This window comes from Pempheris klunzingeri, chromosome 22, assembly GCF_042242105.1.
Source record: "Pempheris klunzingeri isolate RE-2024b chromosome 22, fPemKlu1.hap1, whole genome shotgun sequence".
Taxonomy (NCBI): domain Eukaryota; kingdom Metazoa; phylum Chordata; class Actinopteri; order Acropomatiformes; family Pempheridae; genus Pempheris; species Pempheris klunzingeri.
In genome coordinates this window covers 6,802,802-6,827,907 of record NC_092033.1, presented here as the reverse complement: position 1 = coordinate 6,827,907, position 25,106 = coordinate 6,802,802, and the positions used below count along the sequence as shown (strand labels likewise).

The following is a 25,106-nucleotide window of genomic DNA, read 5'->3' as shown; positions in this document are numbered from 1 at the left end:
ACACACACACACACACACACACACACACACACACACACACACACACACACACACACACACACACACACACACACACACACACACACACACACACGGACACACACTGCTACATCATTTGTTGCTGTTACATGATGTATGGTGAGAAGACAATGGAGATTGTTTTCTCTCCTCTCTTTCTCTCATTTATCTACCGATGGCAATGGCGGTCGTTTGGTTGATCGTTCCCCTGCTTTGGTCCAGACTGAAATATCACAACAACTACTGCTATGAAATTTTGTACATTAATGGTCCACAGGATTAATCGTGATGATGCCCTGACTTTTCTTGTAGTGCCACCATGAGGTTGACTTTATTCAGTCTGTAAGAACTTCCATGAAGTTCAGTACAGGCATTCATATTCCCCTCAGGAAGTTTGGTGACTCCATAACTTTTTATCTATTTCAGTTTCTCCAATACTTTGGTTTATGACCAAAAGTCTTCAAATCTAATGCCATTCCCATCAGCCTCAGCTGTACTTTGTATTCAGTAGAAGGATCTGTTATATCAGCTGCTCAGCCTTGCTTCCAATGTTTCCCAGAGGCCACTGGCTGTATTGCAATGAAAAAAATCCGCTGTAGTCCAAAAAGCATCCCCATAGACGACCATTGTAAAAGAGAAGTCTATAAAGCTGCAGGACACTTTTAGTTATAAATGCTGCCAATTATTACTCTTTATATTGTATATTTCTAAGCCATAGGCATTAAATCTTTAGAAAACCTTTCCAAAAACCCAGATAAGTCATTTTTTGTATGAATGATGTCGCTTGCTGTAGCACGAGCCAATCACCAGCGCGGCTGGGCCAGAGGCATGATGGGATGAACACAACTGCACATTTCAATGGGCAGCATGACCCGGAACCTAACCCTGTCTCATATGGAGACCACAAGTGTTCAGTAAGAAATAGATAAATAAGACATTTAAGATATATTGTCATGCATATGAGCTAAAGAAAGGAAAGTTTATTGTACTGTAGCTGTTAACTGTGTACAGTTACAACCTCGAGTGACTAATTAGCTCATGTTTATCAGTTGATGAAGTTTGAAATAAACTACCTAATATTGGGTTACATTATTTTAATTCTCACTTTGTATGGTTGTCTTATGAATCAATTGAATTAATTCTGCATGTTGACAGGATGCAGTTATCTGTTTGCCAACATTTACCAGTTTGACACATGAAGTGACCAACGCCGCTTCTTTTCTTTATATATTTTTACACACGGATACTGTGTATTTCGTGTGGTGTGGATTTTATTCCATTCAAAGTACATCGTTCAAAGGCCAAACATTGTGACTTGGCGCTGAGATCAACAGAACCAAAATATCTGTCCTTCCTCGTTAAACTTGATCTTGTAGTTTACACGGGTTTTTCTCATGAAGAGAACAAACAAAGATCCTCAAAGATGAAAAAATGATTTAAAGGGCAGAGTCTAAATGGTTTCAAACTTCAAAGTGAGAGAAAAGGATGTTTCAGGACTTTGAAGTGAGAGGGTTCATACGTCACGTCTCCCCAGGGATTTATCAAATAAGTATGTATCCATGTAAAGTTGTCCTAGTTTGTTCTGGGTAACTGGCTGGGTACATGTACAATTTCCCAGTCCAACCAGTCTTAATTAGCTGCCCACAATTGTACATAAATCATGACATGAAACAAAATGCCAGTCCAGTCCTATTATTAGACTTTTGTTTACTGAACAAATTCAGCAGAGCTCATGTCCTGAGGGGGACATGAATGTGTGTGTTAGATTTAATGGCAATCTATTCAACACCTGTTGAGACATTTCACAAAAAACCCATAAATGTCAACCTTCTGGCAGTTTTAGAGGAAAAAAATCACCGAAGTAGGATTAAAATAGGATTTATCCACTTGGCAACATGAATGTCTGTTAAAAACGTTGTATTATATTTCAGTCTGGACCAAAATGGTGAACCTAGAACCACGCTACTAGTGTGGCTAATAACTTCTACTAGTGGAAGTCATTAGCCACACTAGCACAGATATTTTGGGGACAAAAAAATAATCAGGTGCAGCAGCTGCAGTGATGCCATCATTTTTTACTGTGCTGGTGTAGAAAGTTTTAGAAACGAGTTTAAAAATGGTCATCTGCTTGCCCTCATTTTCAGTTGGCTGAGGCAGATTTTGCCTGTTGCACAGCCACGAACTACATCTCCCAGAATGCTTTTGAGCACCTGGGAGTCATCCAGGATCTTCAACACAAACAATAAACCCATCTGAAATTTCTTAAAGCCAAAATGAGAAAATGGTACTGAAGTGAAATATTCTTTTTAACCATGGACTCAGTAAATGGGAAGAATAGTTCGAGCAGTTCTAGCAGTCTGAGATTCACCTGATTTTATTTAGCATGTTTTTACCTGAAGTGTCTCCAGAAAAAAAAAAACCCTCAATTTTTTAATCTCACGTTTCCTTTCAAAGGATTTAGAGCAATTAACTTGGATACACAAGTCTAGAGAGACGGTGTGACATGGCAGCTTTTTAATCCTCCCACGTCAGATACATCTTCAGAAGGTGTCTCCTCTCTCTTGCTTTCTCTTTGTGTTCAGATTTGGACAACAGCGATGCCAACGAAAGACTGAAGTTCAGCATACTTAAGAGACTCCCTCAGGTACTTCTGTGTGTGTGTGTGTGTGTGTGGCCATAAGGTTTCTATGCAGGGCCCCGAGTAGCTTAGATTCTTTTATCTAACAGTGAAAGATTAAAAGAGCTTATTCGACTTTTTCTGCCTTTGCAATCTCTCCAAAAATAAACTCTTAGCATGAAATCAGCCATCCAGATGATGGCATGTTGAGAGTACGGGCTTGGAGGACAGAGCCGAGCCAGTCCGTGACCGGAGTGAATTTCTCAGCGCGGATGTTATAAGGAAACAATGCATGAGGCTATTATAATCCCATCTATTAGTGAGGGGGAAGTTTTGATCTTTTCTCGAATGGTTCTCTCCCCAAACTTCCCATTTTGGTCCAATTAGGAGTTTGAAGTTATTTTAGGCCTCATCTCCCTCAAGCCCCCCTGAAGCCAATCACAAAGCACTTGTGTAACTGGCTGGTGTGAGTGTGTGTGTGTGTTTGTGCGAGTGTGAGCGTAGGTAGTTGTCTATGTGTGTCCTTAACGCTTGTGTAACTTTCACGTGTTCCTCTGTGGGTACTGTATATTTCTTTTGTAGCCGTGTGTGTGTGTGTGTGTGTGTGTGTGTGTGTGTTCCATCCGCATTGTGATCAGAGGAATGTCGAGTGTTTAGTGTCTCTGCCCTGTTTCCTGCCCATCAGACGTTTGTTGGGTGAGTTTGGCAGGCAGGAGAGATTTAGCAGGTACAACACACACGCGCTCCCACAGAGCGAGAACACAGGAGCTGCTGGTCCTCTGTAGGAACCTCGCATCTCGACCAAACCCGCCGCCCCTTTCATTCTCATTATGCGCGTGTTTAATGGAATTCCAGTAAACCTTCACATCATCTGTCACAGTTCTGCAGGACCGAATCCACGAGAGACCGCTTCAGACTCATAATAGAAAAGTGTTCACTAAGCGGAGATGTGGAGGTTGTTAATTTAAAACAAGTTGCACCACACAAACTAGTTCTTACGTTGAGATGAGTTGTTTATTTACAAATATTTACACCTAATAATTGCCAGATGTGAATGTAGCTAACTGAATCATTATTATTATGATTCTTATTCTTATTCTTAGATGGTAATGACCTGGTAATGACCTGTATTGGCCAAGACTTGCGACCGACTAATTTTAATGTATTGTTTGTCATTTTTGGAAGTTATTCTACAGTTTGTGATGCAGGTGCAACTTGAATTAGTTAATGATTAGTTTGAAACTAACTTGTTTCAAAGAGCTTAGAAAGGACAATACATGCATGAATAGCTTGTGCAGAGAGGGAGAAAGAGATTTAAAGATTTAGATTGAAGTTATCATGATACAGAACAACAGTGACACCACTGATCAACAAACAGCTGCGTGTTCTTAAATGAAAACAGTTTCAGTACTGATGATGCGGTGTAAAAAGTCCCGGGGTTAATCAGGGGGAATGTGTGCTCGTCTCAAGTTGTTTCTCTCCACCTTTTGATACTCACACTGTCTCTGAAGTGATTCAGCGGCTCTATATCAACTTGGCAGCAGGTTAGAAGCAGTAAAGACTGCGTCCTTTTCTTATTGCCAGTCACACCTGTAGTTTCTGTTTGTGTTATGTGTTATTTATTACTGCAGCACCCATTTCACATTTCACAACGCTGAAAAATAAGAGTCCTCTGGATTCCCTCATTAGCAGTCAACTCCTCAATAATGGCTTTGAGTTCCATTTGGCAAAATCGAAAGCGACAGATGTTCACATGCTCGAGGGATGGGCTTTTTTTTTTCTTTTTCTTTTTTTTTTGCTGAGCTACATGCCTAAAATGTAAACTCCATTGTGTGTTTGTGTGCGATTGTGTAGCCTATGGAGCAGAGGATCTACCATATGTGGGACCATCCTGTCAGTTCGGCTTCAATCTCCAGAGATTATGTCCGAACTCTGCTGGAGAAACACAACAAAAACAAGGTAACACAGCAGTGCGTCGCACATGCTGCAGAGAATACACACGTTCTCCCTCTTGTAGCACTGCAGACAAGCAAAACACAAACTGGTGAAAATCTCCCAGAAGTCAATGAAAATCCTCCATAAAAAGAGTTTGAAATGAAACGTTTCATGCTGAAGCGGTTAATTGGTCAACAAGTTAGTTGGTAGACGCTCTGAAAAGCTCTGATGGGCTTTTGCTGCTGTTATTTTACACATCTTTAAGCCGTCTTGATGAATTTGTATTAGAAGTTAACACTAAGAGCGAATCCCGCACTAAACCACCAAAGCAGACGGAGCTGCTGATTTCAGGAAGCGTGCAGCCCAGTCCAGGCCCACATTCTGCTAGAAGTCTGAACACTCCTGTCAGGTTTAAATCAAGGACTGACCTTGATTTCATCCATTTCAACGTGCGCAAAGTAGAGAATAAATGGCTGAAGCGATGCATGGTTCACTTCAGATTTATCCAACTGACTTAGCGAGCGCAATGTGCCATGTTCAAAAGCCAGCAGAACAAGTTTTGATTCAGTCTGGCTGCTTTTCAGGCGACTGTGCAGTTCGTGCAGAGCCGCAATCAGAAACAGTCTAAACAATCCCTTGAAACTTTGGAGGACTATTAAATCCTTAGCTGGAAATGAAATTGGCCAAAAGCTTCTCCTCATGCACCGTTAAGGACTTACATAAAGTGTCGCAGAATATGTGGCTGTTTTAATGAGCGCGTCTTCGCCTCTGGTTCCATCTCAACATTTCTCGTGGAAACTCCCCCGCTGTTTGCTCTGACGGCCATGTCACGGTGGGTCAGGCCTTTACTTTTAATCAGGTTACAGTCTCAGAGGCGCGCAAAGCCCTCAAACCCAAGTTTAGCACTCCTGATGAGGTGGAGCCCAGCTTTGACGCAGCTTTTTAAAACTCTCCCTGGAGACAAACTAAATTCCCCTCAGTATGGAGCTCTGCTTTTGTTCTTCCCCTGTTGAAAAGGGGGGAGACCCTCTTGTCCGAGCCAACGACAGGCCCATCTCCAAACTGTCTGTCCTGGTTATGGGATTACTTTAGAGCGAACAACTGAAAGAGTTCTACAAAAAGCAGTTGATCTGTTTTTAAATCAGGTTTTAGGAAGAAAAATGCACCGCGATGACGGCCTTAAAAGCAGTAAATAGTTTTATTTACTGAAAAACTCAAAGTTATACTCATGTAAATTGAGTTGTTATGTGTTTGTTTTATGTCTGCAACCATGCACCTCTTGAAAAATACTTTTTTTTATGTCAGTGAGACTTCATTCCTGCTCAAATTAAGGTTACATTTTTAAAAAAGTATATATTTAGACAACAAGCAACATTGTGCAGCCCTTTTTTATTGATTTATCGAAGGCGTTTGATACTGTGGCTCACGCAGCACTGATGCAATGACTTGTCAGTGTAGAGCTGTCAGAGCAAACTATGTTGGTTTATATCACTCCTAGCTCCCCGAGTGTATCCAGGGTCTCGCCCTTGGTGTCGGCCCCGTTCACAGATTCTGAACGACTTGGATGCAAACACATCTGTCTATGTGTTTGTTTTGTGTCTGCAACCGTGCACCACTTGAAAAATAGATTTTTAATCTCCATGAGACTTCATTCCTGCTCAAATTAGGTTAAATAAAAAAAAAAAGTATGTATTTATTACATTATTTTCTGACTTTGCAGGCCTGAAAATGTTAACATTAGAAAAAAAGTGTCTTTGTCCTGCAATGTCACTAAAAAAAAACAAAAAAACGTCCTCTTCTGCCTTTTGTTTAATAAATGCATTTTAACAGTGACCCCAGCTGTACAGCGAACGCAGCATCTACCCGCTTCACCGTGCTATTGGCCAGTTCCAGTCAGCTAATTGGCTGGCTGACTGGCAGGGAGAGCCGTTGGCATTTCGTGCAGTGACAGATAGGAACGTATGGCCGCCTAAAAAGTTAAACTGCAGCCAACTTTTCCCATAAGAGGAACCAAGTGAGCAGTTTCTGGATTTGCTGCAGATTTGTCTTGACTGTGTCGATCCCAGAAAACCCGTAGAATCCACAGTTGTGTTTTTGCTTTTCCTTCCTCCTCAGGGATTTGCGTTCACCGGCAGAGACAAGCCCGGCTTCAGACCCGAGTTTCTGCCTCTTACCTACCTGGCAAAAATACTCTCTGATATAGAGGAACAAGGTAGGGGATGTGTGTTTATGTGCATGTGTGTGTGGGTGTGTATCCTGCCTTTGGAAGGTTCAGTCAGTGTGTGTGTTTGCGTGCACGCTTAGACTCCATCGTGACAGAACGAGGAAGGAAGTGTACGTTTGCGTCTGGTTATGCTCTCTGAAAGAAGCTGCATTTCTCTCTAACCCGTTTCTTCCTGTGTTCCAGCTCTGAACCCTTTCGAGGAGCAGGAGAATGTGGATGCCAGGTTTGTGGAGGAGACGGCCCTGAAACAGACACTCATACTGCTGGGCTTTGAGGGAAAATAAAAAGAGTGCGGAAGGGCGGAGGTGGGACGCGGGATGGATGGATTAAGGATGGATGGATTAAGGAGAAAACAGATGAGGGGGAAAATGTGTTTGAGAGAAGAGTCATCATTGCCTTGGCCTTGAGGACAAGTAACGGATGGATGGATGATGGAGGGCGAGAAGAGAAAGATGAATGGATTGATTGAAAGGCAGAGCGCTCATAAACAACTGCTTGATGACAAATTGGGGCGGGACGGCGGGTTAGATGGATGGAGACGCCCAGAAAGCGAAGATGGAGGCGAGAAGATGAGGCAGAGTGGATGAAAAACTAGCCACCGGCCTGTTTTCCTGCCCCCGAGGAACTAAATATTATAACAAAATAGAGAAAACAGTTCAATCTTCAGTTAGTGGTTTGATTAAATTTAAGGAAACATGCTTTTCAATTTTTTTCTTTATTGAAAATCAATAACCTCAGGCAGCTATTTATATCATATTTGTGCAGCAGCAACAATTCTCTCCACTGCCGCCACAACTTCTCCATTTTCTCTCCTGCAATTTATGAACATCGATGTCAAATACTGGAAACGGTATTTATAAATCAAACGCCGCTTGTTTGTCCTCCTGTGCTTCCCGTAACGCCGCAGCGCCCCATCAGCTTGATTACATGCTGACAAAAGCTCGGCAGACAGAGTGGCTTAAAACACTGAGATCTTTGAGAATCTTTGCAGCTCAGCGGACTCAGACCACAGTCACATATTGAGGTGCTGTGAACTGAATGTATGAACTGAATGTATGTGAGTGTCTCTCACACCAAAACTAATCCGACAGATCAGATTCATGAAGGTAGAATAGGCTGAATGGATTTTCACAACTTACTATCAGCAACTTGACTGAAATACTGAAGGAACTGGCTGTTTGTTGCTAGTTCTTGCATAGACAACAAGGGCTGGGTAATATTTCTCAGTATTTTGATGCCTGTGCTGGTGCCATACATACACTGTCATTGACTTTGACTTGTGCTTTTCTCCTAAACCCTTAGTAAAGTCCTCCGTAAAACATTGTCTAAACACAACTAGACTAGAATAGGATACATTTTGATTTAAATTGATGCTATTTAACTTTTGAAATACCAAATAACACATTCTTACGTACACAAAGTTGAATTAATGAGCAATAAAACAGACTTCTGTTAAAAGCCCTCAGGCGGTTTGCTGCTACAGCCTTTCTTGGTGTGGTAGCTTATGGCGGCTAATGTTAGCAACCTTCTGGGTTGATGACTCCATATCGACATGCTACATCAGCTCACTTTAAATCAGGAAGAAGCCGATCAAAGAAAAGATAAACAAGATCATGAATTTGATCAGATGTTTTATGCTCAGCTTAAAGTATTTGAATCAGCTCTTTTTAGTACCAAATGTAGAACCGACACCCAGAACCACTTATAGGGAAGTTAATACATGAGGAGAAAACAGAAGACTTCATTCTAACTTTATAGGAACTTTATTTATGTAGGACAGACAAGACAGTACAGGGTTAATAATGACATAATAAGAATTAAAATAAAAATAAAGCCTCTGATATTACTCAGCCTGCCTCTACACACACACACACACACACACACACATGCACTTAAACGTCTGGTTTGAATAACGTGCTCGTGTGCCCTCAATCATGACGGAGCTATTACTGTAAGTGGAGAAATTCTTTGGTAGTGTGTGGGTGTGTGTGTGTGTTCAAAATGTTTTTCACTTTGTCTCTGAATGTTGGCACCATCTGAGGCTAAATAGCAGAGATTATTTACATCATGTGTTGTGCTTTGATTTGAGAAATGACAAAACATTCCACAGAAAAAAGGGATTTCTTAATTACTCATGTTTAAACAAAAGTGTTGCATAAGATGAATTATAAATAAAAGAGATTTTGTACTGTACTTTTCTCTTTTGCTGTCATACTTTTGAAGAACATGGTGTACAGAGGAGCTATGTGGCAACAGTTGGGCCTTGGCTCGCTTTGTGTGCAACGAATTTCCTTTGAACCATGAAAAATGGAGAGCCTAGAGATAAATTAGGAAATGATCTCAGCTCGCTGTCCAATGGTTTGTTGCTCGAAAAGCTGTGCAGAGGAGGAAGTGAGCTCTCAGATTCCTGACAGTACCTGAGTGTTTTCGACAGATTCAGCGGAGTTTTGCTGAAGTCAGGAAATAAACTCAGCATCAGTGATCGAACACACTGAGTCACAGTTACCCAAGGACACACCCATCGTGCTTTCATACATGCTTCTTTCACAATACCTACAATCAATTACACTCTTTAACCGTGAGCTTTACCACCTCGGTGTGGCTGTGTTAAATCATTTCCTTCTGGGGAATTCCTCTTTTAAAAGTGAGTAAATCGCTCATTCCTCACTCGATTGCCTCCTCCACACTCTGTTATGCAGCCAGTGTTATGTAGCCAGCTAACAAGCCCAAACAGTTAGGGGCTAAGTTTATCTGACAGCTCTGTAGTGGAGGATCACACACACACACACACACACCAACTCTGGGTGGACAGGGCTGCCTCAAAATCAGATAAACTGAACCTCATGTCTTCTTGACCCTTTCAAGACATTGGGTCACACGGCTTTCATCTATTTATAAGTTACTTTTAGCTAATTATCTCAACCGTTTCCTTTTAGTTTACTCTTTCAACTGTTAATCATAATAGTTTAAACGATACTAAAGGTGGCGGGTAAACTGTTTTTATTCAGTACTCTTAGAAAACTACTTTCACCACAAGCCAAGATCAGTAGATGGATCAACTTCCAGGACATTTTTTAGAGACTTCAAAGTTTGTTTTTGGTCACTGGTAAACAACTCTGAGCTCTCCACCTCAGTTAGAGTTCTACTTTTATCCATTTTTTATTTGCCTTTGACTCTACTCTGACACCTTTCCCGTCTGCCATCTCTCGTTCATTAAAATTCTCCTCTCTCTTGTCATCCTCTGCGCGCTTTCATTGCCTGTGCATCGTCCCTGTATTTACATTTATCACTTCAGGCATTAAGCAGCCACTCTTAGCCTCGCTTAGAGCTTAAACCCGTTGCAATTTATTCATCAGCTGTGAGATTACATGTGCGGGGGATAAAATGGGAACAAGGCTATGAGAATATGTTGAAATACTCCACTGTCCCTGAGAAATGAATTTCTGTGTAAGACGATAATGACGTGTTGCCAAGTACAGCAAATAAAACAAAACTTCTTATTGGTGGACATGATGTAACAATGCACACACGATTACATCTCCACTGCGCCCCGTCCTTTTTTCCACTCTCTTACAGTATTTAACGTTACCACAAGCAAGAGCGTAAACAAGCTCCTGCCAGTAAATAAAAAAAAAAAGAAACAGAATTACAAACAGATGCAGACCACGAGTACGCTTGGTGTGCTGGACAGCGAGGACACAAATATACACAAGCAGCAGGGAGGGAGGAGTGTGGAGGGCAGACAGATCAATAAACTGGACTGAACAATGAGAAACGAGCAGAGCATTTCATCTCCGCATTGTTTACTCTATCTCTAAGGGTTTGAGCGTCGGCTTGCGGATGTGTCTCATGTTGGCTCCTGGCTGGGAGGGTTTGAAGGGGGCCTGGGCACCGTAGGGCCTGGGCAGGGGGAGCATGTCGGTCTGGGGGATGTACGCAGCGGGACGGTTTTTAGCTGTGGTATACTCTCCGCTGGGCAACTGGCTCCACTCCTCTTCTTCAGCCAGCTGCACACACACACACACACACACACACACACACACACACCAGAGGCAGTTTTAATATTTGATGTAAGACTGCATGACCTTGGACTAAATAGTTAAAATTTAATTTTCTTGAATTTTAATCATGGAAATGGAATAATTAATACAGCAATTGATTTCTTCTAAGTGTGAGGGCTCCAGTAAACAGCTGAGTGGATGAACTCAGAGCCACAAGGCTGACTTTAGCTTGATCTATGATAATCTTTTTTTCCCATAATAAGTTCAGTAATTCAAAATACTCATTAAGAGAGATTAGTGATATGCAGGATTAGAATTTTTGGAATAATATAATGCCAAAACACAGTAAGGTGTTCCATCTATCTGACAGACGGCTTACGACGAATAGATGACACAAGCAGGATGTGAAGTGCAGAGCGACAACAGCACACGAAAGCTTTCCTCAAAAAAAAAAAAAAAAGACGACTTATCTTTCTGTGAACATGTCGAGATATAAAAAACAGTAAAGGATGCATTAGTTCTCACTGTCTGTGAGTCTCAGCCCCAAAGCCCATTTGTTCCTACTGAGGAGATCAGACTTTAAAAATGGATCACAAATATTTTCATTGTTTAAAAGAGGAACAGAGACGATTCCTAAAAAAGGTGAAAACAGTATTTATGTAGATCATCAAGTGATGGCTTTGTCAATGGACTGGCTACTGTGAATTAGAAATAAAGTGATAAACAGAAGAAAAGCCTTACGATATGCCCAGTATGTGTTCGCACGGATTACTTGATAACATGTTTTTACTGCACACACACAAAATCCTGAATTCACTCATATGCACGTATATGCTAACAACTCCTCTATTAAAACTAATGCTGTAGAACACTGACAGCGGCTGCTATAATTGATTTGAACCCAACAAGGCTGTGGATCAATTTGTACCCATGATGGACTCCTGCTGAGAAAAAAAAACATCTTCAAGCATGCACACATCCTCATGACACCACAGTCCTCCCTTTGACTTTCACCCCACAACAGCATGCAAATGAACTGTGCCTAAATCTCACTGAGACTTCAAAGAGATGGCGATTTTCTCATGCATATGAACAGTTTATCCGCTGGCATGTGATCTAAGGAGCGCTCACAAAACAAGGAATAATGGCTTTGAATGCCAAAAAAAATAGCAGGAACTGCCGACACATAAACAGGGAAAACATATTTGTCTTATCGGGCTCAGTAAAACACGTTCACATTTTAAGAAGAAGATTAAAACACACGATTAACGGAGGCTCCAAAAGCCTAAATTCTTAGATCACATTCGCTGCCTTAACATTTCGGTTTCTGCAGGTTTCTTCCTATTTTTGTCTTGGCAGTGTGCATGCAGAGTATTGTGGAGTATTTTTGCGCCAGCAGCTATAAGCAGGAATAAAGCGGATGAGAAAATACGGATCAGTAAAGCAACAGGTTGCAGACAGCTGGACTGGTTTTAGACACAACTGCTCCCTGTATGTGTGTTTGTCCTGTCTAGTCTCTGAGTGTGTGTGTGTGTGTGTGTGGAGAGTTGCTACGCACTTCCTTGTCTGAGTCGGTGCATGTTCAGGTGTACAGCAGCCCTTTTGTCCCTCAGAGTTTAAATCAATTCCTGCCCCGCTCCACTTCTTTTTTCTTTGTCACTCCATCTTCTTTTCTTGCCCCTCAGTGCTTTAATCAATTCTTGACCAGTGATCTCTGTGTACGTGTGTGTGTGTGTGTTTGTTTCTTTACCCTCTCTCTCCCCTCTTTGTGCGTCTGTCTCCTCTTCTTGTCTCGGAGCATCCTCCTCCACTCCTCCTCTAACTCAGGGCATGGTGGCAGGCCCTGCTCCAGCTGCTGCTGGCACCTGTCCATCTGGAAACACAGGGGCAGCGCGAGAGACGTTCACTTTGTATTCCTATCACTCCGTCCACTCTGCACTCTCTTGGCTCAATTCAGCTCTAACTGCGCCCGCAAACAGATGGTCGTATTAGTGTCAGTGTTTGGGCAAAGTTATGCCTCTGCGTTTTCTGCTGCACGCTGCAGGCGTACATCAGCTGCAGGGGTTCTTCAGGTTATTAACACACATTTCCTGAAACACATTTACAACACTTTTGGGAAATCCTCTCATTTTTGTCAGTTTAATTTTTCATTGAGACAGAGAGCCGCAAGACTTTCTGTTCAAACCAGAATTTCAAATTTCTTTGCTTAAATGATGATTTAGCTGATGGATTCTTGCCTTCCCTGCAGACTCACAAAATTCATGTTGGTTTAAATATTTTCTCACTCCAACTCAAAAGGAAGATGTGAGGAAAATACTAATAGTGATAATGTGAGTGGTTGATAGCATGATTCATTAATGGCATTAAGCATAGCCTGTTCACTTCTGAATATAAATGGATCTTAAAGCCACTGTAAAGCTGATTCTCCAGGATTTGATGTTGAAAAGTGTGAAGCTGTAAACAACTGCATGATTTGTGAGAATAAAACCAGTTGCTACTTAACTTTAAGTCAGTATGAGACTGTTTTTTTCTCAGTGTAATCATGCAGGCTTTGACTGTTATGACTATTGGACTCAATCAAATGGATGCTGCTTAAAAGCTTGGCCAGTTGTTTTGATTACAGATAGCAGACAGGAAATGGTGAATACATTATAACAGCATGGCTACGCAGATATAGACTGAGCTTGTGAATAAGCAGTAGTATAAAATCCATAAAGCGTTACTGTAATTAGCCTCAAACAATAACAGATGAATGTTACTACATGTAGTGCTCAGATTCTTTACTTAAGTACTAGTGAATGTCCTGAATTCAAAATGTCACTTTAGTAAAAGTACTCATTATGCAGAATTACTCCTTTCGCAGTATTATGTATTGTTAAGGTCAATGTGGAGACAATTTCAGATTTTTTTATATACTTCTGGGTAAATTAGTATCATAGTAGTGCATCATATCATGTGTTTTAGTGTGTAAAAAGTATCCAGTAACTGTGTGTCAGATAAAGGTCGTAAAAAGTCCAATATTTCCCTCTGAAATGTAGCTTTAGTGGAGTAGAAGCTTAAAGAAAAAGAAAAGAAAATAATGCCACTCAAGTAACTAAAGTTGAAACTGTTCTTGAGTGAATGTACTGTTCATGAACAAGTTAAAACTATTCAGACTATACTATTTAATTTCAACTTACTGTTCATGTAATCTTGAGTCTAGTGAGCACAGGTAGGAGCAGGCAGAAGGTACAGTTTGCTTAAACGTCAACAACAATATAGCTTTTCTTGGTTGCTATGGCTACAGAAGTTGTTGAGGGGCTGCTGATGCTAATTTCATCACCTGTTTAAAGACAAGTCAACTAACTGCTTGCTGCAAGATCAATGTTTACTGTGAATGCTCAGCACCGCTGCTAAATATTAATCTTTAACCTGTGGTGCTTTCGTTTTTTTCCTCATTTATAAAATGATTATTGTAAATGACTTTGTCCCTGCATTTAACTTTTAATCATTTGTTCTATTGTGCAAATAAGAAAAGTAAATGGGTCTGAAGTGATGAACGGGACGCATGAGAAATGATTTGAGAGAGACTTTTTGCTGCCTTCGATCGCAGTCAGTGGAGAGTGACAGGGATAATGGGCAGGACAGCGGGAGAACAAGAGGAGAATGTGCAACCACGGCCACAGTTTTTGGACTCATTGTGGCGGGTGCAGCGAGTCCAGCTGGGACCACCTCTGACCTGGAGCTCCCTCTCTTTGATCTCCTGTTGCAGAGACAAAGCAGCAGCTTGCTTCATGGAAAGTTCTGCAGAAATGGCCATCACACGGTGGTTGGTGTCGATTATGCGAGTTCGGAGCTCGTTTAACTGGAGGCAGACAGCACAGACACACACGGATTAGATGCGTTTCACACAAATTCAACATGCATTTGGATACAGAGAGCAATGTTTTGACACGCATAACAGACAAGTCGTGGAGCTAATCATTCAATATGATCTGACTTAGATATGTCATGATGCACTGTGATGATGAGAGCAATACAGACAGCCAAGGAGAGAGAGAGAGAGATCGTCTGAGACTGGAAATTGTAATGCTCGCTGAACTCCTTAAAGCCCACTCTGCATGCTCCTCACATGGAGCACACATGCTGCTCAAACAATGCATGTTCATGAGAGACACACACAGGGAACGACTAGACAGAAGGGGAATTAACAGGTGAATGATGCAATAAGCATCTTTGTGTGTTAATCTGAGTGTCTGGATTTCTCGGCCTGTGTCGCGTGAGCCGTATCTCTGTCTGTGTGCAAGTGGATTTTGTTGTCTACCTTCTTCGCCACTGAGAGTCTGTCCTGTTGGCAGTTCTCAGCCTGCTCGCTGAGTGGCTTCGAGAGCCGGGTCACCTGGTCCACAAGGAGTTCTTTTTCCAGCACCTTCCCCTCACCATCTGCTAGAGCCATCTCCAGCTACAGGCACAGACGCACAAGAATCGTGGCCCTTTTAATGAATTTTGACTAGAAACCTTTACAACTTTTTTTCCCTATGTGTAATCATGCCATGAAAGAAAATGAAAAAATCAAATATGACCTAAATTCATTAAACAGATACCATGTATGGGCTAATCTATGCTAATATACAATGTTAGCACACAAACACCTTCTAATGTTGTTGTGTACCTGCTCAATCTTCTTGACCAGCTCCACAGTTGACGGGTCTTTGCCTTTTAGCTCTTTGTAATCAACTGTTTGATTCAGCCCCTCAAGAGTCTTGTCCCTGGCTTCTGACAACTGACAGACAGAATTAGAGACAGAAACAAGACTAGACTACATTTTGACAGCGTGTAAGTCAGCGCACTTACACATAAAGTGCGCTGACATATACAATATAGGCCAGTATACTGTACATGTACGGCAAATTGTAGTCATCAAGTCACTGTCACTGAGGTCTAGTAATGAAAATAATACAGTGCTGTAATCTCTCACAAACGATATGTAAAGAACATGAAAGCGTTAAAGCAAAGCATCTAGAATTAGTCTGCTAACTGTCTGTGTTTCGAGTGCCTTGCCCTCCAGGCATTTAAGATACTTATTGCACCGGGGATCTTAAAAAATGCTTGCGACATTTCACAGCTAAATGTAGTACCTATATGGGAGCTACTTCCTGCTCGGTGACAAGTCACCAGGCAAAGTGTGATAAAAGAAACCAACATTTAAAAACCCTACAGGGCCCCTCTAGGGGACTGTTTTTTAAATATTCTGACATCCCTTAAGACAACAGAAATAGAAGAGGAGGTAAGGACACAGAAATAAGAAATAAGGCAGGATGGCAGGAGTAGACATTAGAAGAAAGTGAGGAGGCATCGTAGATTCAAGCCTTTACACACTCGTGTTGTGAAATTAGTAAGTGAAGGGATTAGAGTGTTGGTGAAATAAGACATGTATTGCTGATGTGATTATTTGACTTAACTGCTTAGATGAACAACAGAATTCAAATTGTATCACACAGGGATGCACATACAAATGCGATAGACATTACTGCTAATGGTTTCACACTATTCAATATTTCACTAATGTGGAGGTTGTAACGCGCCAAGAAATGCAGCAGTGCGCCAACAAGATCGCAACCAGTAAAAATGGATGGATACGATGTAAAATATTCAATAAAATGCTAACAAGTACAATAAATCAGCTTTGCAGTTGTTTTATGGATGACAGAAATGCATTCAACATGCATGTTAGACCTCAAAGATGCCTACAACAGTGGAAACATAACTTTTGTTAATTCACAAGTATAAAAACTCTGCGGTGCATCTTCAAATTTATCAAGCAAAAATACCACACCATTATTTCAAATTTCCAGATTTTGTTTATCATTGCCGGCCTGCAATAACAATCAAGACAAACTTTTATTATATATAATCAAGCTTTGCTCAGACACAAAGAACTTTTTAACAGATACCAAAAATGTGTAAACAGACGTACATACAGTTCACACAGCAACGAAGAGCTGGCTGATTACAAATGTGATACATGTGGAATAAAATTTTTCCAACCCTTAAAAAGGGACTTTAAGGGAAAATCAAATGAAATTCGATGTTAAGCGCCTAATTGAATACATCTGGATTATGCAGAGTCTTCAAATAGCTCCAAAAAATGTCTGTTATTTTACAGACTGAGAGAATAATTAAACACATGAATCGAAAGGGGATAATTGTTATTTGCAGCCGTGAAAACACACAACCATGAGGAGGATATACACTCATAGCTCCAGCTGGATTCTGTCTCTTTCAGGGAAAAGGCAGTTGGTTCTAAAATCCACTATTTATTGTAGATTACAGAGACAAAGATAAATAAAGAGACAAGTGGCCTTTTAACTTGTGCAGGGATTGCGGATAGAAAGAAGCAATTAAAGTTGCTACAGTTTCTGAACAGTGAAGTCTGTACAAAAGTCCAATGGCCTCATAACGGCAAAAACGTGTAGTCTATATATAAGAATATATGAAGCTGAGATGATCAAGGAACGATGAAAGGGACCATAAAAGGGAGGTAAGCAGAAAATAGAAAGAAGGAAAAAAAATGATCAGATTACTGAAGAGAGAAAAAAAAAGTGAAACAAAAACAAAGGAGTGAAAATGTGAGAAAATATGAAGGAGATTGGAACCGGAGACAGATACGAACAGAAGGAGCTGAGGAGGAAAAACAGGGTGTGGAAAAATGTTGTACACAGGCGGTCTGACCTGACATGACCTGGCTTATGAAACAGCAGCTTCTCTCCACTCAACCATACAGCTGAGTGTGTACGCACATGCACCTGTGTACGTTTACGGACCTGTATCTAATGCGAGGGTTCGTGTGTCAGACTTGAAAGACAGCGTGGAACAAAGTGATGATTCCCATTTCCCCTGCTTTCATGGGAGAGATTAATGGAGCCTCTCTTATGCAAACAGACAGTGAGTCTGATTAAAACGGACTTCAGCGTTCAGCCCCTTAAAAAGATGCTTCTCCCTCAATGTCACAAGACTCAACTTTTAAATTAATGGTATGACTGTCATGTGATTGATCGAGGTGTACAAGCAACTGCAACTTTGTAAGGCTAAAGTTACAGATGCTAAAGGAAAAACAAAAATGAATCAGAAAATTGAGTCAGATAAAACTGATAGTCAGCAAAGTAGAGATAGAGATGAGAGTGGAGCAGATGTACATGTAGAGACTGATAAAAGACTGACAGACAGAGGAAGATAAAGTGAAGAACAACAAAGGATAGACGGCATGAAGGCCAGAGCGAGAAACAGAGGGAGATAAGAAGTGAAAGCAGACAAGAAAAATAGAATTACACAGAGACGAGAGATGCAGAGAAACAGGAATTGGGACTGACCAACAGGGACCAGAGCTAGCTGCAGTTTCATGTTCGTGGTGGAGGGAACTGAATGCATGATTTGTACATTTCAGAACCAAACATTAAGCAACAAAGCAGGCAAAATGATCCCATTTCCTGCTGAACATGCAAATGAAGGGCAAACTGTAGGAGATCAAAGTGCCACTACAAAAAATTGATTTAATTTCCTCCTGATTTTTATGTAAGGAAATATATAGAATACTGCAGATACAGCATTTTGCATATTTTTTCCATTTATCAAAAGTAGATAAAACAGTTTTTTGGACATATTTGTGGAAACAGTGTTCACGCTTCAAGCCTACCCAGAGGGACATTTGTGTTTGTTCCACATTATGGAAAAGAGCGGGGCTCAGTGTCATAACTCACAGCAACCAGTTGTCCTTGAACCTCAGCACTCCATATATTTTCACATGTGAACCACGACACAGAGGAACATAGGATATCTCTCATATCTGTACAATAAACAACAAGCCACAACAGCAGCTGGTTAGCTTAGCACCAAGAGTTTGTAAAAGAAATAGTTTCCAACATTATACCCCTGAAAAGTCGATCGTTGTCTTTTCACTTTTCTATTTGTATGGTTTAAACAAACTGTTAATTTAACCTTATCTGCTAGTTTCATGCTAAAAAAGGAAGTAAATAAGCATGCTTTTTATTTCCAAAAATGATTAACTATTCCCTTAACTATTTCGGCTCCCTGCTAGCTACCTGCCTGTATAGCCATTAGAACTTAAGTGATATTAAGTATAAAGAAACCTCACTGCATTTGAAATGTTCATTTCCAAGCTTTAAGCAAAGATGAACTTCTCAGACTGCATCAGATCTTGACGGAGACAAGTGTGTACCCACTCCTCACTTTTGAGTCTGATTGATCTGTGTTCCATGCTCACATGTAACCACCCTAAGCCATTTAAACACTACATGACGGATGGGATACAGTACGTCTCTGTCACTCTCCTTCTCCTCTCTCTGCTCTTCAATCAATCTTTTTTTTCTTCTCGTGCCCTCGCTCTTAACATTTTTATACCCATCCTCCTCTCTCTGTTTTATGCGCGGATGTTTGTCTTCTTTGTATTCATCTGTCTCAGTGTCAGTGTCTCTGTTCTGCCTGCCTGCCTCTCTGTTTTCTTCATCTGACAGTCACAAAGAAGAGCTGCTTTCTTGGCTCATGAATGCCATAAAGCATGGCACATGTCACAACATCTATGCAAAATACAATCTGCATATACTTTACATAATTTCAGCTCAGTTAGTAGCTGCTGCAGCATGATGGCGTAAATAATTACCTTATTTATATACCACTTCACAAAATGAAGTTACAAAGTGGCTCAAAATTAAAAGGGATAGAAGACAAAGGGGACAGATCAGTAGAGCAGAGAGGTCAGTAAAGTAAAACAGCAGTAAAATCATGATCATAATAAGGTTATGTAAGGTTAATTAGCAGGATATGTGAGCAGAGGAGCTGAACTGAAGGTTTCATAAACCCCAAATGAGGAATAGATTATTATTAATATAAAAATATGCATTTTAACTCGGCCTCTACATAGATATTTGACAGCAGGTCGCATAACATCAGAAAGACACATAACATTAGTGAACTGATTTACACTGGTGATGTCAAATTTAAGTACTGCTGCTCTGGAGTAAAAACAGCTGCTTGATTTACATCGAAAGTGAGAGTACGACCCGCAGCAGGGCCGAATCTGGGGTTTAGTGATGGATCATGCAAACAACCGTCATGATTAATAAAAGCATTAAATCAACAAATGCAGACGTTGCAGGCACAATGTCAGATAAGGGAACTTATATGAAAAAATATTAAAAGTTAAGGCATTTAAACTATCTTGTGGAAGAAGAGATTTGAAGGAGCATACAGACTTGCCGGCCTGAATTCCTCAGGCAAATCACTCTACAGCCTTAAGGCCCTGACAACAAAAGCCCTCACCTTCAGTCATGAACTGGGATACAGGAATAGCTATAAGGTAGGTAGAGGTTCCTGCCTGCAGAGGACCTCAGGCTACATCAAGGCTCCTAAGACATTTAAAGAAAGATAGAGGCAAGGCCATGAATGAAAATACCAGTAACTGCATATAATATGGAGTTATCATTCCAACTGTGAATATTAACAGCCAAGGTGTACAATGTGATAAAAAAAAAAAAAAAATGCATTTATTTAAGTCTGAAAAGTTCAGAAAAGAAATCTTCCGTGGGAATCCTGAGCCAACTTTCTGGTGGTCTGACAAACAAACGTCATTGCAGGACCACCTTAACGCTGTTGTGACTACATTTGCGAAACACCCCGAGTTGTCTGAGGAGTTAGAAAGCTGCTGAATTCTTTGGTATCTACGCAGCAGTCTGCAGTCTTTCTTGCTTGCTCTCTACCCGTCTCACTTAGGTCTTTCACATACAATACACATTCACTTGCACAAGACACGAGGCTCTGTGGGTTTCCCCATGGTAATAAGTTCCAGACAGGTTGGACAAAGATTTAAGAGAGGGACAGAGAAGCAATATGACTCACCACCATAGGGAGTGCAGTATGTTGTCAGCTCCACCCTAATATAAATCCTACACTATTTCTGGCTCTGTGTGTGTGCTATAAATATATCTCTGATTGTATGTTTGATAAGTGTAAATGTGACTTTGTATAACAAAGGTATATAGCTAGTAATTAGAGGACTGTTAAGCAATATTCAGATGTTGCTGTGAGGGTACTAATGCTTCTTCACAAACACTGCACTAATATGGGCGTGCACGCTGCTGCGTGTGCACCTGCATGTGTGTTTGAGATGTCGACGTGCCAGCAACTCATAAACAAGTAGTAAATTCAGAATCCACCACCAACCTCTGTTTATTTTGCAGCAATTAAAATTCCTCAGAGCAAATGAAAGCCTCAGACTATATTGAACTTCAATAGTGTCACAGATGGCCCGATCTATCTTTGTCAAAATTTCCCATCAAAGGGAGGGGGGGGGGGGGGATCCGTCTGCGATGAACAGATAAACTGGTCACAGATGAATACAAATACACAATATATATATAATAGATCGACAGCAAGGCTGCTATATGGAAATTGAATTCGCATAGAAAATGAATTCGCAGGGAGAATGAATTGAGCTGGCAAGGCTCCTGCAACGGGAGAGACCCCTGTGATTCACTTTTTTTACTCTGGAAAGCCAGTCAGCTATATGAGGGACAACAACGGCTTAGAAAATGATTTGCTATTCAAACACAGGGTGGACGGAGAAATGTGGATATGAGCGGATGGACGATTACATGGGAGGATGAACAGACAGATGAAATGATTCGCTAATCAGGGATGCAACTGTTGATTGTTAGAAAGTTTCAGGAGTTTAAATGTGACTCTTAACAAGACTAAGAGTCTGTAGCCATGCAGGCTTTGAGTTAATGCTAATGTCAGTATGCTAACATGCTCACAACGACGATGACTTGCTTAATAGTACAAACTTATTACAATTCATCCTGAGAGGAACATGAAGACCTGTAACAGATTCCATGGCACTCCATCCAGTTGTTATTGAGATATTTCAGTCTGGACCAAAACATTGGACCGACTAACCAACAGGCAGTTGGCAGCCATCCATAGAGCCGCACCACTAGAATGGCTAACTTGGAAAGAGGATAGATATGTACTGTATCCACAGCCAAATGCAAGGTCAGTCAGAAGGTCTGGGTGGAGAGCTAAATGTGTAAAGAGGGACTTTCTAGTTAAATAGATACTTCTAATGAATCCTTAAGAATGCGTCGAGGGAACAACGAAAGAAAGGATAGTCAGACTGAAGGTAAAGAGCGAAAGAGTAAAGAAAGTAAAGAGACAAACTAATGATAAGACAAACAATTGAAAAGTAAGAGTGAAAGATAAAAGATGGCACCAACAAGGCCTGTTGTGGCAAATGATGACAGAAGGAGTAAACAGATGGTGAAAAGGGAAAGGGGCGTTTTTCAAAACAGCAGCACATGGTGAAGTTAGTTCCAACGCTGCGTTCATCCAAAAGAGCACAAGAATCAGATGAGAGAAGTCTGGTCCAACAGCAACTCAAAACCAGTCACTGTGATCCAGAGCAGCAACACACCCAATCCCACGACACAGCCACTGGCAGGGAAACTCGGCGTGTGTGTGAGTTTGTGCGCCTCTCTCAAACATCTCTCCCTCTATGTGTCTGTCACTCTCTGCGCATTGCAAAGTTGCTCGAATATGTTTGTGTTTTCATGTTATTTATTCATGTGTGTCTTAGTCTTAGTGCCTCTGTGCGTGCGGTTGTTTGGGTCTGTCCCTCTTGGTTTGAGATCCTCATCGTCTTACATGTCTGTCTGTAGAGTTTATTTAGCAAAAGTGCCGTTACTGTCTCAAACTTCTGAGGACATTCAAACGTGGAATATGGTCAAAATAAATACTTTTGCTTTTGATTACTGTAAGCAAAATAGAATATTCATGTTGGGTCCGTTCATTAGATTAAAAGGAAAATCCCTCCTGCATAGTAAATTCAATACAGCAATTCAAAAGCTCATTATAAAAAAAACATATATGGGGCAGAAATCAGGCCAAAATATTATTTTAAAACAGAGATCTGCTCAGATCATCTGCACATATTGTCGTCTGGAGCTTGTACTTAACTGTTCTTTTTGGATTTCCCCTGGCAAAGATACAAATGAACAATAGACTTCGATACTCTAGACACACACTGTACACCTCACATGAACACACAAACATCTCCATCCTTAGATCCTGAGGGGACTCTTCACTGACATAAAGTAAAACACACAAACGTGTTAAATTGTTGTTTTTTTTACAAAGTGCACAAACACACACGTAGCTGGATAAAGTATCGTGCTTGCGGCCATGGACATGCATACAAACACACACACCCATGGACAGAATTTTCCAGACAATCTGTCTTTTTTAGTCCAATTTTTATCACCTGATCACACCAGGAGGAAGTAACTGACAGGCCTAACTGCTTCCAGGTAGGATTTTAAATCCAATAAGCTAGACAACATCCTGGCGTAGTCAGGGTCATGCTGTGATTGGACACTGGGGAAATGCAGACAGCAGTATACTGAAGGCAAAGCTGCCCAAATTAGTGAGTATACTGTATGACCCAACAATAACACAAGTTCCTATATATAATAATACCTGGAGGGGCCCTTGATACTTGCAAAAATAAGGAGCATAAAACAGTTCAACCATAACTTCACCATAACTATTATTTGCAATAACTTTTGGGAGCTATACAGCAAACTCTATTCACAGTGTTTTCATTGCTTGTTGGCAAGGAAAGAGAGAGAAGACAGAGAAAGAAGTGGGTGTTGGGAGACTGTCACCGCGACTCTGTCATTACTGTTCACACTACTGAAAGAGGTTTTTAATGAATGATTACCCACCCTCAGCGATTTTAAAATACTAACACATCTTTCCTCGCACAACTTTTTCAAGTCATTAGTTAGCAGTTCTGAAAGTTAAGTGCAATTACATGTTTTGTTAAATTTCGTTCAATCAATGTGCAGCCACAGACAGTCAAATTGATGGATTATTAAGAAACAATAACTGGCAGGTTGTGAGGAAGTTCAGATTTGGATAGACTTCTGCTAATGTCTTCTGGGATGTGTGTAGATTTATGTCGTTCCTACCTCTATCTGCAGCATCGTGATCTCTCCCTCTAACTTTTTTTCGAGGGGCACCTCCTTCTTCTTCAGGTCTATCTGTCTCTTCTCCTCATTAATCGCTAACTGCAAGTCTCTCATCTCTTTCTCCAGGGTCTCCAATGCCATGTTCCCCTCAGTAATGGCTGCTTCCTGGAGGTTCACCTTTTCATAGTAGTTGAATAACACCTCCTCATGCTCCAGGAGCTTAATGCCACTGTTGGTGACACACACACACACACACACACACATATTGGACACATGTATATTAGATTTACGTAAATCAAACATTATGTAAGCTCCAAATTATGAACATACAGGAGATTGCGGCGCTGTATGGCTGCTTCATGATTCTTGTTTATTTCCAGAAGTGCCTCCTCTTGGAGGTTGATCATCTGCGTGAGTTTAATCAGCTCCAGTTTGTTGTCTTCACACTCCTGACTGATCTGACGGTGCCTCCAGGCAACCTGGAAGATGTTTTAAAAAGAGTGTGACATGTTTTTTTTGACCTATCAGAGGGCACTTTGTGATGATGCACTTATGCTTGTGAGCTGAAGTTGCATTTGACTGACTTGACTTGCAGTTGCACAATCCAAAAATACATACATATGTTTGTTTGGATGTGTTGTTGCAAGTACAATGGAATGTCTCCACTTGATAGCACTGGATGAATAACTATGAGAAAACTAAAGTAGACAACACACAAGTTCACAAAGTGCTGAATACTGTGAAGTGCGTGATCGTGCTTAAGTATCTTACAAACTCTCTGGCTGTGTAAAACAAGGTTTAAGGGCCCTGCAAGAAATTTTGAGCACACTCAAAACTCAACAGCAGCCTTAGGTCCTTATCTCAGTTCAACTCAGTTCAAACAAATCATTTTAAACTTTGTAACATTTGAACTGGTAAATTTGTGATACTGGCTTATGCCAAAGACGACCCAAAGTGTGTTTCCCCCCGTGTGTTTTGACTGGTCCCATCTCTGTGTTTGTGTACGTGTGTGTGTTTCAACCTTGGAGATGTCATTGCGCAGTTTGTCCCTTATTTTGGAGCTATTAGAAATCTTCATATGAGCCTTTGTGAACGATCTGGAGTGGACACACATAGATGCACACATAAAGAAAAATATCAGAAATATCATTATGAATATTTGGTGCAGGTGTAACTTTACAATGATTCTGATGGTCAGTTGATACTAATGCAGTCTGTATACGGAAACTGACCTTGTAACCTTACAGAGACATTTCTTGTAACACTATTACAGTATTCTATTCTGGATGTCT

General features: G+C 40.9%; 2 protein-coding genes across 3 annotated transcripts in view; one reads left to right on the top strand and one right to left on the bottom strand.

Moving 5' to 3' along the window:
* The window catches only part of gsap (gamma-secretase activating protein), a 31,802-nt gene extending 22,838 nt beyond the window's left edge, over positions 1-8,964 (top strand). The window contains exons 29-32 of one of the 2 annotated variants that reach the window (XM_070854115.1): positions 2,601-2,662; positions 4,490-4,594; positions 6,686-6,782; positions 6,978-8,964. In XM_070854115.1, the coding sequence (XP_070710216.1) occupies positions 2,601-2,662; positions 4,490-4,594; positions 6,686-6,782; positions 6,978-7,078 (365 nt within the window). In that variant the 3' untranslated portion in view covers positions 7,079-8,964. Of the gene's footprint in view, positions 1-2,600; positions 2,663-4,489; positions 4,595-6,685; positions 6,783-6,977 lie in introns of those variants that run through there. The other variant, XR_011585910.1, reaches the window with a different exon arrangement.
* Positions 8,965-10,597: 1,633 nt separating this feature from the next.
* The window catches only part of ccdc146 (coiled-coil domain containing 146), a 44,858-nt gene continuing 30,349 nt past the window's right edge, over positions 10,598-25,106 (bottom strand). Inside the window, exons 16-23 of the mRNA XM_070854223.1 lie at positions 24,836-24,911; positions 24,145-24,293; positions 23,815-24,043; positions 15,447-15,557; positions 15,099-15,236; positions 14,514-14,639; positions 12,546-12,668; positions 10,598-10,801 (exon numbers count right to left, since the gene is read on the bottom strand). Of these exons, the coding sequence (XP_070710324.1) occupies positions 10,598-10,801; positions 12,546-12,668; positions 14,514-14,639; positions 15,099-15,236; positions 15,447-15,557; positions 23,815-24,043; positions 24,145-24,293; positions 24,836-24,911 (1,156 nt within the window). The remainder of the gene's footprint in view (positions 10,802-12,545; positions 12,669-14,513; positions 14,640-15,098; positions 15,237-15,446; positions 15,558-23,814; positions 24,044-24,144; positions 24,294-24,835; positions 24,912-25,106) is intronic.